Raw genomic sequence first — 15,728 nt, forward strand, 5'->3', positions numbered from 1 at the left:
CTCACTTTCTCGCTTTCTGCACCATGTGAATGTGTGAATGCATGTGTTCATGTGTTAGATTAGTTTACATGTCTTAGATTTATCAAATAAAGCCTTATTTATATTGAAAAGAGAAGTATCTTGTGTTTTGCGCTTCCAAGTTAATTTCTTAAACTGCCGATCTTGTTACTGTGCTATTTAATAGTGTTTTCACTATATTTTGGATTTTAATATCCACCGCACAGTTGATGTTATACGGCTTGTTCAGTGAATCGCTGGCTGTCTCAGTGATCAGCCGTGAAACGTGAAAAGCCGTTCAAATTTCCTATAAAATCATAAATTATTCCCTTTGAGCTAAATTAAACTGTTTCCCTATACATTACGTATTACCTTACAGCTACATATAGGCAAAAATGTAAATACAAAAAAGTAAAAAAAAAAAAAAAAAAAAAAGCAATGTAAGATTGTAGGATTTCGTCATGTTGGTGTGTGTGAAAGTCTTATCTATTAGTACATCAATGTCCAAACACTGTCCATAGCTGAAGTTGGCTGATAGCAATTGAATAATCCAACCTCTTGTAATGAAAACACACCACATCTCTCAAACACCAGAATCTTCCTAACCAGGAACAGTCAAAAATTATCCAGACTGGTCTCACGTCCAAAAACACTTTTAATCCATATTCAAACTGCACCATGATGTGGTGACCTCACCAAGAAAGAGTCCTTCTAAAATGCTTACAAATACACTGTCTTAAACTCTTAGCATCAATCCAAACATAGGCCATACATACATGTAACATCTCTGCAAAAAACATCAACTCCTTACTTTAGACTGGGCTTGAAATGACACATTTCCCAACCAGGACACAGCACAACGTGTTCAGCAGGTGATCTATGCTGGCTACTGCTGCTTGCTATTGCTAACTCCCTCTACCACATGGCTTTACTTAAGGAAACCTAAAACACCCAAGCACCTCCTAGTTGCATTACAGGGCTGCCTTCACAAAACCTGCGTGGGCCCAAAGGTACAAAAGTTGCTCTGGGCCCGAATGGGCTGGCCTACACTGGGCCATTATGGGATTAATGTGGGCTGTCCCATAGTGTGGGCTGCTCACAGAGAACCTGTGGTGAGCCCAAAGCTGTGGGCCTCGCCTGGGCAAGCCCGCACTGGGCCTGTTTAGGTTTGGTAGGCCCTAGCCCACTGTGCCCGCAAAAAGCTAGCATGGGCCCCCCAGGAGCATGTTAGCAGGGAAGGGACTGGCCCGTCTCCATTCCCTCCACCAGATCCACTTGCGATCCCCACGACCACAGCCGCCACTCTGCCTTGGCAGAAGCAGGATCCGAGCTGTGGGGAACGCTGGTGAGAGCTCCCTCCTCAAAGAGAGCTCTCCGGGAGCGGAGAGTCCGCATTGAGAGACACTCACAATGCGGACAATCAGCCCCCTCGAGGACTGACTGAGCGTGTTCCGCTCGCAAACAAACAACACACAGACTGTGTATCCCCACCCGTGATGAAGTGAGGGCAGGGCCTCACTTCATTCACACAGCCTGAAACGCTGTTTGTCACCACTCTCTTTAGTTTCTCTCTTAGCCATAGTAACTCGCAGCAAGACAGACAACAATAAATAAGACTGACACAGACAGAGAGTGCTTACTGAATGACAGAAGCTGCCGCTGTTTCTACCGCACATGCTTTTAAGCTTCCTGGTCTCTATGTCACTCTGCCCGTGACATCTCGCCACTCCATTGGACTGATTACACACGTGATTCACGTTGTGATTCAGAGTGTGGTTACGCTGAAGACGTTCCCATAGTGTTTTTCGACACAGCTCGAGTTCCTGAAGCGGAACAAAAATTGCTTTCTAATAACATGTAGAACCTAATCTTTTGAGAAACATCTCTTTTACCAGATTGTGACCAACCTCAGGGAACCAATTATTTCCGAAGACGAGAGGTAAACACATCGGTCACAACACATTATCCGAAAAAGTGTCATGGTGACAAATGTTTGCTGCACATTTTAACAAAAAATATGGAAATTATTCTGTTCAGCTTGAAATATGTACTAATGAATACATTTTCAGCATGCAGCTTCAGTACATTAGCATAATAGGCAGAGAAATCAGGAATAAAAACTATATTACAGAACTATATATATACAGTATTATATGAATGAGAAATTTTCCATGTTCATGTAATATGACCTTGACTGTTAAAAAGAATGATATGTATCAGTCCTGATTAATGCTCTTTTGTGATTATTTTTCTCTACAGATAAAATGGCAAGCATCACAAATGATTATAACAGGGTGAAAACAGGTAAGTGTCCCTGGAACTGGAAATAAAGTGTTGTGTTTATATTTCTTTCTTATTATAGTAGCGATCTTTAGCTCATTGAGTAATTGTACTCAATACAATCTTGATATATTTCTGTTCTGATTTCATAACTTCCACACATTATTCCAAAGCTGTGTGTGCATAATGCCTTGAGCCTTCATTTGAATGAAGTAAGACTTTGGAAATGTTCTGTCATCTTGCGTTATATGAATTTCTGTAAAAAAAAGTGAACCTGGAGTATAGTGTACATCACAAGGGAAGCAAATTCAGACAAACGACTAAAGGCAAAAGGGGTCAGAGTCACTGTAAAAAAATTTGGGTAACACTTTAGAATACTGATCCTTTGTTAATGAATAACTACACAGGAACAAGTCACTAATGTACTATTAACATTGTAGTAATTACTATTACCTAACAAGAAACTATGATTATTGATTTAATAAGTAATAGCACTCAGTTGAAACTGGTAGTTCACTATTAGCTAATCAATAACTTAATCTATCCTGGAGAACTACTAAGAACTACTGTATACAGGTTCATAATTAATGTGAATTATGCATAAAGTATAATTAATTCTAAAATGAAGATCATGGTAACCCACTAGTAATGACTCAAGAATGATCAAATTCTTCTACAGGAACTACTAACTACTTGGATCAGTATTCTAAAGTGAAAAGCATCACAACTCCCTAATATTGACTGAAGTCATTTTAAGCTTTTGAGATATATGTAAGGTGTTGGATAGTAATGACTCAAGTGTTACTACATCCTTCTGAAGAAACTACTAATTATTTGGATCAGTATTCTAAAGTGAAGATCACGTTAACCCACTAGTAATGATTTAAGTGTTACCAAATCTAGCAAAATGAATTGCTAACCAAAACCTTACAAAAACCTTAAAAGTTTACAATGACTTCAGTAATTACTAGGGAGTTATCACGATCTTCACTTCAGAATACTGATCCAAAAAATGAGCAATTCCTTTAGACGGATGTAGTAACACCTGAATAATTACTATCCAGTGCTTTACAACACTCTCAAAACCTTACAATGATTTCAGTCATTACTAGGGAGTTATCAAGAATCAAGATTTTTATTTATCACATACACAATTATACAGAGTATAACCAGCAGTGAAATGTAGGTCCAGCAGTGAAATGTAGGTATCAGGATATTCACTTTAGAATACTGATTCAAATAATTAGTAATTCCTTCTGAAGAATTTGGTAATACTTGAGTCATTACTAGTGGGTTACCATGACCTTTACTTTAGAATTAATTATACATTATGTATTATTCAGATTAATTATGAACCTGTATACAGTAGTTCTTAGTAGTTCTTAGGGAGGTATGAATAATAATAGTTACTGATTAGCTAATAGTGAACTACCACATTCAACTAAGCACTATTACTTACTAATTGATTAATCAGAGTTTCTTGTTAGTTACTAGTAGTTACTAGAGGGCTAATATTGTGTTACTCATGTGTTCTTGTGTAGTTATTCATTAATGATGGTACAGTATTCTAAAATGTTGCCAAATTTTGTTGTCATAAATATCGGTTTGTTTATGATGCCTCTTTTCTTTGTCTGCACAATGTTATTGTGAAAAAAAGATCAGGTAACACTATTTTAAGGTGTCCTTGTTACACATGTTGCATGTGCTTACTATTATGATAACAAGTGTAACCAAAATCATTTTCAAAGCTTCACTTTTCACAATTGTTGATCTGTGTTTATAGAGCGTAAATTTGTTGATCACAATTGAAAAGCTTCACTTTTCACAAATCTGGCCTGTGTTTATAGAGCGTCAAAATGGCTTTCAGGTTTGGAGCAGTTACTTGCATCCAGTGATTTTCAGATGTTTGGTTACAGAACAGCCCTGAAGTTTCTCAAGGCCATCAAGCACATGTTAATGGACACCGTTATCAGTTGAAGGTTAAAATTCTTCCTGTTGGCCTTCAGAAAGCCTCTGGAGCTGACAGATACAAAACATAAAGTGTTTTTGTAAGTATGTCTCCCACGAAGTCTGACTGTAAATTATCCTTCACGTTCAAAAGTTTTAGCTGCCTGCGCAGTGCATTCATAGATAGAAAGGTTTTTCTTGGAGATCCAGTGGTAGTTCCTAGCCCACTTAATTCTCTTTCACTCAGTGTCAAGGTTTCTGCTTTGAAAAGCATGAAATATTATAAGAAAGTGAGCATTACGGTTTTGAAAAGGATGGAGTGAAACTATAGGATTAATTTTATATATAATTAATTACATAAGAATTTCACAAGAGCGTGTAAGATTTGTTTTATTCACAGAGAACCAGCTGGCTGTGAACCTTTTGTGTGAGTTGAGGCACAGTCTTCAGTCAATGAAAGCAATCAGCACACCAATCAGAAGTACATTAATCCCATGCACATTTCACGTCAGATTCTAGACAGAGCTCAGCGATTGAGGAAACATTTTGACAGTTGAAGTAAAATGACATCTATCAGCTCCAGAATATTCCTTAATGACATCATAGATTTTAATATGTTTGAGAGATTCTTTTTTTCTTTCTAGTTTTAGTTTGAGTTAACTAGTAATCCTTCCTGAGGCTCAAGCATTATTACCCAGATATATGTCCAGTATGAAAGGTTCTGGAAAAATAATCAAGATCTTTTTTTATAGTTATGTCAGAACAGTTTTCTCAGAGTAGATCAATCTCACACTGAGAATCAAAAGGATGAACACTATACAAGTGTGTGATTTGTCCTCTAAAATTGTTTATGACCTTAAGATCAAAGCTGCTCCCTTTGTATCTCATCATAAAGCCAATATTTTTGGTTCAGTTGTGAATGTTGTATAACATAAAATTATTGAACTCTATCTGAATGCTGTTTATATAAAAGTTTTTATAAAAAGCTGATCAGAGTGACTAACCAAAAGGATTGTTGGTTTATAAGACCATGACCAAGAACTGACTATTCTATTACACATTCTCCTATGGTGCTCATTATTAATTAGAAATTAAGAATATTAATAAAGTAAATTAAATAAACTATTATTATACTGAATTATATTATATACGAAATCATATACATATTTTTTAATATTTTTTCGATTACATAATAAATATTCACAGTACACACGCATATATAATGTAAACAAAAACTTTTATGTTGGATGCGATTAATATTGGAGGGTTCCTATATGGCATGAATGAGAGCTCAGTGGTCGTTAGTGAAGGTTTTGGCATGCTGTTTTGGGTTTTTGGTGCCAATTAGCCACGTAACATTTTCATAATATAATTTTCCTGCAAATCTGAAGTGGTTAGAACTGAATGCCCATAAGGCAAGGTGGCAGATTTCAAACTTGTGTTCTTCCAGGGGTCTTGGGGCAGCCATTTAGATATATTATATCAGCGTTATCCATTCAAAAACCAGTACAGGTCAACCACTACTAATTTCAGATTCAAACCAAAAAAACAAACCTGGCCTTAACCCAAAGCTATGGATAGAATCTGAACCATAAGGCCACACCTCGATCCAAACCTCAAATCTCTATTCTTGAGGCCACAGTACACTTAAAGAGAAATTGTGCTATTTTGAACTAAATCTGGCAAAAAGGAAGATTTGGAGTTTCTTGTGGTGGTGCATAAATACATTCAGTACATTCAAACTGCTACTGGACTATAATGTTTACATATTTTCTTTGATGTGGAAATTCACTCTGATTCAGTTCTTTACATAGTCCATCAAAGGTCAAATATGAAGAATGAAGAAAAATCTTTCTGAGATTGTATCAGGGAGAGAGGGCCTTTAGTTTGACTTTGATCTGACTCCCGTGATCCATCATTTGATCTGATCAGAATCTCGTGATCTGATTTGATTCCAAGATCAACATCTGAGTGCACCATGAGGAGACCAACAGATGACAAAAACCAGTCAAGAACTGAATCTTAAAGTAAACTACAAAGATAAAGAAAATTATTTTTTTCTTGTCCTGGTTTCTTTTCTATAAACTATTCATGATCTTTAAAGGGATAGTTTACCCAAAAATTAAAATTCGTTCATGAATTACTTAACACAGTAGTGCAACTACCACGTTCAAGGTCCAGAAACGTTGTAAGGGCATTGCGGAAATTGTCCATGTGACATCAGTGGTTCAACCTTAAGTTTATGAAGCTAGGAGAAGACTTTTTGTGTGCAAAGAAAACAAAAATAATGACTTTATTCAACAATTACTCTTCCGGGTCATTCTTCCCCTGTGCATTCATGACAGTACCACAACACATGCATGTGCATTCCTCTGCTTGTAAACAAAGCGCAGCACATACGTCGTGATACTCTCATGAATGGCAGTTGAGACTGACCCGGAAGAGAAGAATTGTTCAATACAGTCGTTAGTTTTTGGGGTTTTTTTGCGCACAAGAAGTATTCATCAAAAAATATCTTAATTTGTGTTCTGAAGATGAATGAAGGTCTTACAGGTTTGGAACAACATGAGGGTGAGTAATTAATGACTGAATTTGCATTTTTGGGTGAACTATCCCTTTAAGACCAAGGCTTCACTCTCTCTCCTTTTCTCTGTGTGTTTAACCTTGTCCACATCAGGGTTGGCCTTACCATGGAGCTTGCAGCTTTGTCCTTGAAACAAAGACCATCCCAAAATTAGATGCAGCTCCTCATTCATAGACCCACATGCACACACGCTTGCACAGCAAGACAGCATGGCTTTTCATAAGTGTGTGCAGGTCCTGCTCCGTTCCAGCTTGGCTCCATTGTGCCACCCAGGATCCACGGGGACCCATCCAAGATTTCTTCACACAGTTTCCAGACTCTGCAGTCAATCCCAGTCAAATGAGTAAGGATCAAATGTACTTCTCTTGTTGTTTCACATAATGCTTTGTGTTTGTACATGGAATATGTAACTTCTAGATATCTTAAAACAAGTCACACCATCCAAATAATATCTCGTCACCGCATTAAAATCCATTTTCATGAGCAGTGTAGCCAATGAGGTTTGACTATTTTTATTTGCTCATTTAATTTAAATGTACAAAGAAAAATAACAGATACATTGTAATGGCCAGCTGTGGAAGTCACCTTTTTAAAGAGGGGTTGGAATAACATATGTGCATGTCGCTAGTCTAATTGCACACAGACCCAGGTTTATTAACCTAAAGGTACAGGTTATTGAATATAAAGAGTATTTTTTAACAAGAAATGAACTATGATTCTACAGAATGTGGAGAATAAATTATGTTTTATTAAAAATTTTTGGGAGGAGCACTTTCAGATAATTAACCTAATTAACACGAGAGGAGCACAATAAATAATCAACACAGTTAACAAGATAAGAGGTGTGTGTCCAAAACTGTAGGGGGGGGTACTCTCCGAGCTCAGAGGCCTCCCCTCGGGCAGCACGCCAAATACACATAAACTTTATTCTATATATTTTATGTAAGTTTGAACTCTTGAAATTACAGTTACTGTATATGTCTGGTTTGCTTGAGTGAAAATGAAACACTTTGGATCCTTTTTTGGGACCATTCTAAAACATTATACTTCACATCACACTCTGATAATACCCTTCTTGTTTGATTCAGCCATTCTCTGATGAAAGAGTTAATGTTAAAGATATTGTGTTCCATGAATGACCAACTGTTATAGCTCTTAGTAATTAGTTGGTTTGTGTGCGCGTGTACAAGTGCAAGTAGTAGTGTAAACTTGACCAGAGATGTGACATTTTTTTTCTTATGCGCAATAGAAAAAGACATTTAGAAGAAAAGTTTTTGTTCATATAAAATAACATATCTTTTGCGTTTTAACATAATAATGAAAAATCATCAACCTAGTCTCATGGCGTTTACGTACCTGGGTGCACTTTTTAGCGAGGCACGAAATACGTACCAGTAACTACATATTGCTGCAGTTTCAGTTTCCTAAAGAAACAAACACTAGAGGCAGTAAAACTCCAACACCTTTTACTCCTTTTCACACAAATTTACAGAGTTTTGATTAATAAAGTGTATTTTTTGCACAATTACTTTAAGAATATCATGTTATGACTTCAAAACAATATTAATATGCTGGGAGATTTGAAAACTGATGCTTTTGAATGTTAGCATCGCACATATCCTAGACTCGTGTTTATGGGTTTTCATAGACGGAAAGTTTGTTCGGTAGCTCACGGAATATGGAGCCGTACTTAGAAGGCGAGGAGCTCCGGTTCGAATCCCGTGTAACTACGGTTGACAAAACAGTTCAAATCTGCATAAAAGGAAGTTGAAATGGCACGGTTGCATCAACAAATATGTTTTTATACCAGTTTTGCATTTGTTAACAATAGAGCATTAAATTTTAAGGATAGACCCCGGATATTTGAATTCTCAACCGCCCCAGTACGTACCTATATCAACATAATAAAAAACACAGCAATACGTACCTATATCAACATAATAAAGGTACGTAAAACGGTGTCGCACAGAAAGTGCACAGAGGTATGTATTTTTACGAGACCAGGTTGAAAATCATTTTGGTTTGGAATGGCATGAGGGTGAGAAAATGATGACAGGATTTTCCTTGTGTTGTATGTATTGCATTTCCTAAAACCTGAAAATAACACTTGTGGAAGGAAATTTAAATCAGCTCATTATATCATTGGCTTTGGGAATGTTTTGCCCACAGCATCTCTTTGAAAGATCACTAGAACTCTCAATGCACTCATTATTTTACACATCACATGACCTTAGACCTTTGTATTCTTAGCTTTAATGCAATCAATATACAGAAGAAACATTTGCATTCTTCAGTATTGTGTGGTGAACAGCATATCTACTTTAGTTTTTTGCTTGTATTAGGCTCTTAAATAAGGTGAAATATCCCACTCTTATAAACCCACCGGGGTTCCACAGGAATCAGAGGTGCTTTTCTTCTCCACCCACACCAGATTGTTTGGAACAGCCTGTAATCAGATGGTGTTTCTATCAATGCTGCGCAGATAACACAAACTCATTCCCCCATCTGCCTCTGCATCTGTAATCTGAGAAAAGATCTGCGCATTCCTTGACATATCGGACTGGATGACTTTGACTGCTTTTGACTCAAGCTCAATAAGACTGTCTTCTCCCTCCTGGCCAAAACCTCCCTTCACCAAATCTCTTTTCATCATGCAAAAATACAACGAGCGAAAGTGTCCACTAACAAAGTGATTAGTATTTATATTTATTTTTTCACAAATTACAATGAGATGTGAGAGACAAAAGTATTTTCTGTTCAAATGGGTCCATTACAAAAACATGCATTACAACAAACAGGAAGTGTGACCTGAACTATTTCTATGTAAAATAATACATATTTTTAGACCAAAGATATGCTCAAGTAGTTCAATTTCTTGGACTCGTGACGTTGGACGTGGTCAGTTTTAAACATTTCGGAAAAGCCGGTCTATAATATTTATTATTTAAACAATTATCTATAGAGATTAGCAAGTGAAAGATAAGCTGTAGTGAATTATAATAAATGATTTTGCAAGTTATTTTCATTTTACATGATGTATTTCAAGTAGCTGATTAAGTTAATCACAATTTATGTAACACATGCATTTCATTTTGATAGCCTACCATGTATAATTAAATGATGTAAATAAAACACTTATTTATACAAGAATATGTGATTAAATGAATTTTTTAGGCGTCTTCCGTGTTACGTCTCCGATTTTAATGCATTATATTTCGTAATACAGAAGTACATCTGTTGTGAGCTAATGTGTGTGGGTGATGAAGGAAAAAAATTGGGAATTAAGTGGAATTTTATTTTTTGGGAGTGGGCTATATTGTAAAAACCTTAGGACATCGGCACTTTTACACTTTTTACCACAAAAGGTACACAGCTGTAAAACTATGCAGGGATATAACAATGTGCTATTCATGGATGGGTGACACTGAAACATGTTCAGAGTTTCCTGTGTATAGTTCATGAGTCATCACTGAAAAGTCTAGAACGGGAATAGTCACATGAAAAAGCTGACATGGCATTTGTCATCTGCTTCACAGAACCACCTAATTCACTTAAATTTAAAATGCAAATTGTCCCAAAGCAAGTTTGCAAAGAATAGTCCCTTATAAACCTGGACTGAAACTAATTTGTCTTTTTAAAATAACGGAGTGTCTAATTACACTAAGTGCAAATAGCCCATCTTATTGGCAAAGGCTATTTACACTAACTCCACCCACTAACGTGTGATTGGGTTAGTCAACATTAAGAAAAGAAGCTACTCACACATCAGTTTCAGTGGCGTAGATGGTAAGGCGCATTCTTTTTGACGCGAGCGACCCGAGTTCGAGCCCACCTTTTGCCAAACATTTTTTTCTCCCTTTTCAAATCTCATATCGCATCAGAAAAGGCATTTATTTTCAATAAAAATTAAGGAAATAATCAAAAAGTTGAAAATAAAGTATCGGGTAGGGCTAGGGTAGGTGTAGGGAGGGCTTTATTGTCCCAATAAGGTGGCATCCATTTAATAAATTTGAATTAAAATTATAATTTACACTCAGTACGTTATTATTGCGTACTGTTTTATAATGTACTACAATACTGAGGTGCAGATAATTGCCACTATTTGCAATAAGTAGTATAAATAGCAGAAAATCTTGCTATTTTAACATAGTGTATAGCTATTTGCACTTAGTGTAAATAGCATATCGTTACAAAATACTGCTATTTTCACTTGGTGTAAATAGAATCCATCGCTATTTGCACTTAGTGTAAATAGCATCTATCGCTATTTACACTTAGTGCACATAGCCGCTGCCTTAAAATAAACCCTTGTCTGATTGAAATTGTGCCAGTCAGATTTTTGCAAAGTTGGACTAACAGACTTATATAATATGATTTGTAGCTCAGCGTGGTCCAGCATGTATACCCATTGATCGATTGTGCGTATGAGGTGACGTGGATTTAATGACTTAAATATTCAGTTACGCATAGTGTTATATCTACTTGGACAGACAAATAACGAATGTAGCTGGACTACACAAATACCCATAGCTCAATAATGACTGTTCACATAACGCAATGACAAATGCCCTAGTCAGGGTCATTTTTCTTGTGTTGAGAAGGATGGTAATCTACTTTTCATTTTCTACTTGTAGCAAGTCCAAAAACACTCAAATTTGAATTGTAGCCCTTTTCTGGGCTTTGCTATTTAACTCCACTGTTTAAAGACTAAGAAAGGCCAGAGGATCATGTTTAATTTCATATGTTCTTTGAAAAACGTCTAATTAAAGTATTGGTAAAGCATTTGGTCTGGAATTACAAAATTCAAAGGTGTCCGTTGAGTGTGTCATTGTCTGTGATTTACAGGCAATTCATTAATACCAAACTGAGCAATCAATAAGAGCCCTCCTTTGCTCATGAACGATTAATGCTGGGTACACACTAAAAGATTTTTAAAATATTATAAGATCTTCAAAATGTGAGAAACCACAAACATAAGGACAAAAAAAATCATAGATTTAACCGTTTTGCTCCTATAGTGTGTGGTGTGCGGCGAAAAGACAAAGACAGCACATCACACACCAACAGATTTTCAACCAGAGTCCCGCCTGTGAACACCCTCTGGAGACTTGAGAATAAATAATATATATATTTTTTTAATTGCAATTTTAGAACAAAGAACATACAAGGGTAATAACATAGAAATTACATCAAATACAATTATAAACAAAAAACAATAATAAAATAAATAAATAAAATAAAATTGCATTTCATTAAACAAGTATAAATAATTACAAATTATTCAAAGAATAGTGTAAGGCTTTAAAGTAATGGCAAAGTCCCAGTCTTTGGTAATGGCAGGAAGAAATTACGAAGATAGTGTCCAAATCCTTTTGTGCCGAGCCATGACTGCGTTTGTTATGCTTCCGTCTTCTGTCAGCTCGCTTTCTGATTGGATATTGTTTCGTTTCATGTGATAATCTCAACATCATATGCGCGTTTGTCCTCGGGGTTACCCCCACATCAGGATTTCTGATCATAAATATTCAACATGTTGTGGTGGTACCCAGCATAAGAGATTGCAAACACATTGAATGATTAAAACTAATCAACATCCTTGTGTAATCAAGAGTTAAATTAGTGCAGAACACTGCAGATTCTCCCTCTTTAAAACGCATACTATAATAAATAAAAAAATAACCCTGGTTCCTGCTCAGAAACTGTATAAAAATACAGTTGTAAATGTAAAAATGTCTCTACCAAGAACATCAGTGCAATGAAATGAGTTCAGTGTGTTTATCTGTGTGTGTGTGTGTGTGTGTGTGTGTGTTCTCAGTTCCTCGGGCTCTAAAGTGCTGGTGCACTTTGTAAATCAGTCGGGGGTAAAGAGCAGCGTGTTTGTCACAGAGGGAGAGACTCTTCTAGACGTTGTCATCAAGAAGAATCTTGACTTCAGTGGCTTTGGTAATGAGACCATTTTTTGTGTAATTTTGGCTCCATGTGATCAATCTAAGTCCCATCTGTTTTAAATGTGTGTTATGGAACTTTTGCTTCCGTAATGATGTTCCCACTACATGTTCCTAAACCATTTTGTCATGGCTTACATGTGACTAAATTATTTTTACTTAAAGTCAGCATGAAATAGAAATGCTCATCTTTTCTTCTCTGATGTGATGTATATCTAAGTGAAACAGCTTCTCAAGCCAGAATAAAAAATGTGGGGTGGGACTTGATAATGTGCAGTATATTGAGAATTGATTGGATCTAAAGATCTGTGTGGGATCAATTTTCTGTTCTGCTCCTCCTAAAAACAAGTGATATTTCTTGTTATTATTGTTATACTTAACTTACACACAAAAAAATAGATAGATAGATAGATAGATAGATAGATAGATAGATAGATATACTGTAGATATAGATATAATTAGATAAGTTACATTTATAGTAACTTATAAATAGTTCTGTTCCAGTAAGATTATATTTTGCTCTGGTGTCATTATATTTTTTTCCAGCTCCCATATGACGCTTCAGACTTCACCTTGTAGCTATTGTCGAAGCTGTAAAAAAAAAAAAAAAGGTGCTCTCCCTTGCTGACGTTTACAACTGAAAGAAACATTGAGAATACCCAACTGCACCTATAAACGGTTTATTTTTGTTGCGATATTCTTACCTTATACCTTAAAACATGAAATCAATTTGTGTCATTTTTTTTTTAATTTTCCATTTTCCGTTTATATTTTACTATCATCCCACAAATCTTTATTTCTGTCAGTGCAAACATTAAAATATATGAAAGTACTATGTACAGAAATGATGTTTACCTATTTATTTTATATGCTTTGCATTCTTGTTTCATTCTTAGTAAAAAAAAAAAAAGGATAAAAATGGTTCTGTTCTTATAAACCAAATAAAAATTCAGGATAAAAAAATTCAGTTTTTACGATATGAAAACCATTACAGGTACGTCTATGGAATCCCCATAAAACATCGAAACTCAACGTGTGTGTGTGTGTGTTTGTTTGTGTGTCTTAGGAGCATGCGAGGGCACTCTGGCCTGTTCCACCTGTCACCTGATATTTGAGGAGAGTGTGTATGACAAACTGGAGCCAATGGTGGATGAAGAGGTTGACATGCTGGATTTGGCTTACGGACTCACCAAGATGTAAGACACCTGGATCTAAAGTGTCAGATTGTGAAGTCAGTAGAGCTTTAATGATTATGAATGATTTATCCAGTGTTAATCACAGACATCCCACCTCTCCCAGAAGGTCTGGGAGACCAATATGTCTCCTGCATATTGATAGCAGCTCCCTGACTCTCGCAAATGGGAAACTCAATAGACTCCTGGAAATCGAGTGAAAGAGAGAGAGAAGCCCTGTTTCCAGGGTATTAATATGCAATTTCAGTGATCCAGTAACAAATTGTCAGTGAGCATGCAGTTACCATTTCCACCTTGTATACATGCATCTTGAATGTGCCTCCGATAAACATCACATTCTGAATCACAATGTGCACAATTATTGTATGCTGAATATTTTTGAGCATGAAAAAAAGCAAATGAAAAGGATAAGGGACAACAGCTATGGTTTGTGGTGCTAACGTTACTTTCATTTAAGAGTTTTATTCATGTTTTATTCATGGGTGTGGGTGGGGGTAATGCTACCTCCCTGAAATGAGTTTTTGCAGGGTGGAATGTCTCTAATCACATCAGTGCATCTTAGACAATAAACAAATGATTTTACTTAAATTGTTGGTGAATTATGACAAGGAGAAATGAGTACTGTAAGATATCAACAATGCTCAAATTAAATAGAACTAAGCTGAGCACAAGTAAACTGAAGTGCATTGCTATCAAATGCATCATACATGAGTTCAATCAACAACATCCTCACTACATCTTCAACATTAAACATAAAATGGCAACTTTTATTTGCACAGGCATTAAAGCAAATGCACAGGTAAACGTCAAGGGGGTTATGCTATTCAGAACATTTATACTTTTGACATTATGTGCAAGAAGTTATGTAGCATCCTTTATGGTTTCTAAAATACAAAATAATAGCATACTAACTTCTAATCAGTGCTGTAGTGATCAGTACTTTAGTAAACTGATTAAATGCTATTATTTCAGGAGGCTCGGGTGTTCACAAAGCCATTATACATATATATGTAACTGTCCTTGTTGTGAAGACCATGCAATGGATGTTTTAGTCAAATGGCAAACTTTGACTTAAAACTACTGTAAAAATTAGCATTCTTTTTTTGTTCACTGTGCTAATGATTTTTGCTGCTGCTCTGTCATTGGCTTAGATCTCGTTTGGGGTGTCAGGTGACTGTGGAGCGCTGGATGGATGGAATGACAGTACATGTTCCGCAAGAGATCAATGATCAGCGAGGAAAACAAGAGGCAGTGAGCAGCAAATGATGTTAACTTAACACTTAATATACTGTAAGATCTGTTTTTATTTTCCAAAGCTGTTTTTGTTTTGTTCTGTTTTGAAGGCATATGAACATGGTACTTTGAAATTGCACAAAATAATAAAATGAATGTGATCCACTAGTATGCCTCTGTATATCACCTCAAAATAATCTTAACACAGCAACAAACAGGGTGAATATTTCTTTCCTTAAAGGGGTCATAAAATGAGAAATCAAATATGCCTTGATCTTTTGACATATAAGAAGTCTTTTAAAAATTAAAACATTAAAACCATTAAAACATCCTGCAAGCTTCATAGCTTAAAACATCCTCTTCATTATAAACAAAGCATTTATTTCATCATGCTCCGAAAATGCCTCGTTTTGGATCTGAGGTGCAAAATGACGTCACCTGGGCACAAACATTTGCATAAACACTGCCTCCATAGCAAGACATCGATGAATAGGCCCGCCCTCTGGCATTCAGTTGCTTAATGTCTTGACACTTGATTACGCTGAATGT

At 36.1% G+C, this 15,728-nt stretch overlaps 1 protein-coding gene across 1 annotated transcript; it reads left to right on the forward strand.

Annotated features, from left to right (window-relative positions):
* Positions 1-6,984: 6,984 nt before the first annotated feature.
* On the forward strand, positions 6,985-15,346 carry LOC306869897 (adrenodoxin-like). The gene is made up of 4 exons (XM_079416824.1): positions 6,985-7,151; positions 12,624-12,751; positions 13,820-13,949; positions 15,098-15,346. The coding sequence occupies exons 1-4, from the start codon at positions 7,018-7,020 to the stop codon at positions 15,210-15,212; spliced, it is 507 nt and encodes a 168-aa protein (XP_079272950.1). The 5' UTR covers positions 6,985-7,017; the 3' UTR covers positions 15,213-15,346.
* The last annotated feature ends 382 nt before the right edge of the window (positions 15,347-15,728 follow it).

This window comes from Barbus barbus (genome assembly GCF_936440315.1).
Source record: "Barbus barbus genome assembly, chromosome: 5".
Taxonomy (NCBI): domain Eukaryota; kingdom Metazoa; phylum Chordata; class Actinopteri; order Cypriniformes; family Cyprinidae; genus Barbus; species Barbus barbus.

Coding starts and splice junctions, on each gene's coding strand:
- LOC306869897 (XM_079416824.1), top strand. CDS start 7,018: ATGGCTTTTCATAAGTGTGTGCAGGTCCTGCTCCGTTCCAGCTTGGCT. Junction 12,752..13,819: donor TCTTGACTTCAGTGGCTTTG/GTAATGAGACCA, acceptor TGTGTGTCTTAG/GAGCATGCGAGGGCACTCTG. Junction 13,950..15,097: donor GCTTACGGACTCACCAAGAT/GTAAGACACCTG, acceptor TCATTGGCTTAG/ATCTCGTTTGGGGTGTCAGG.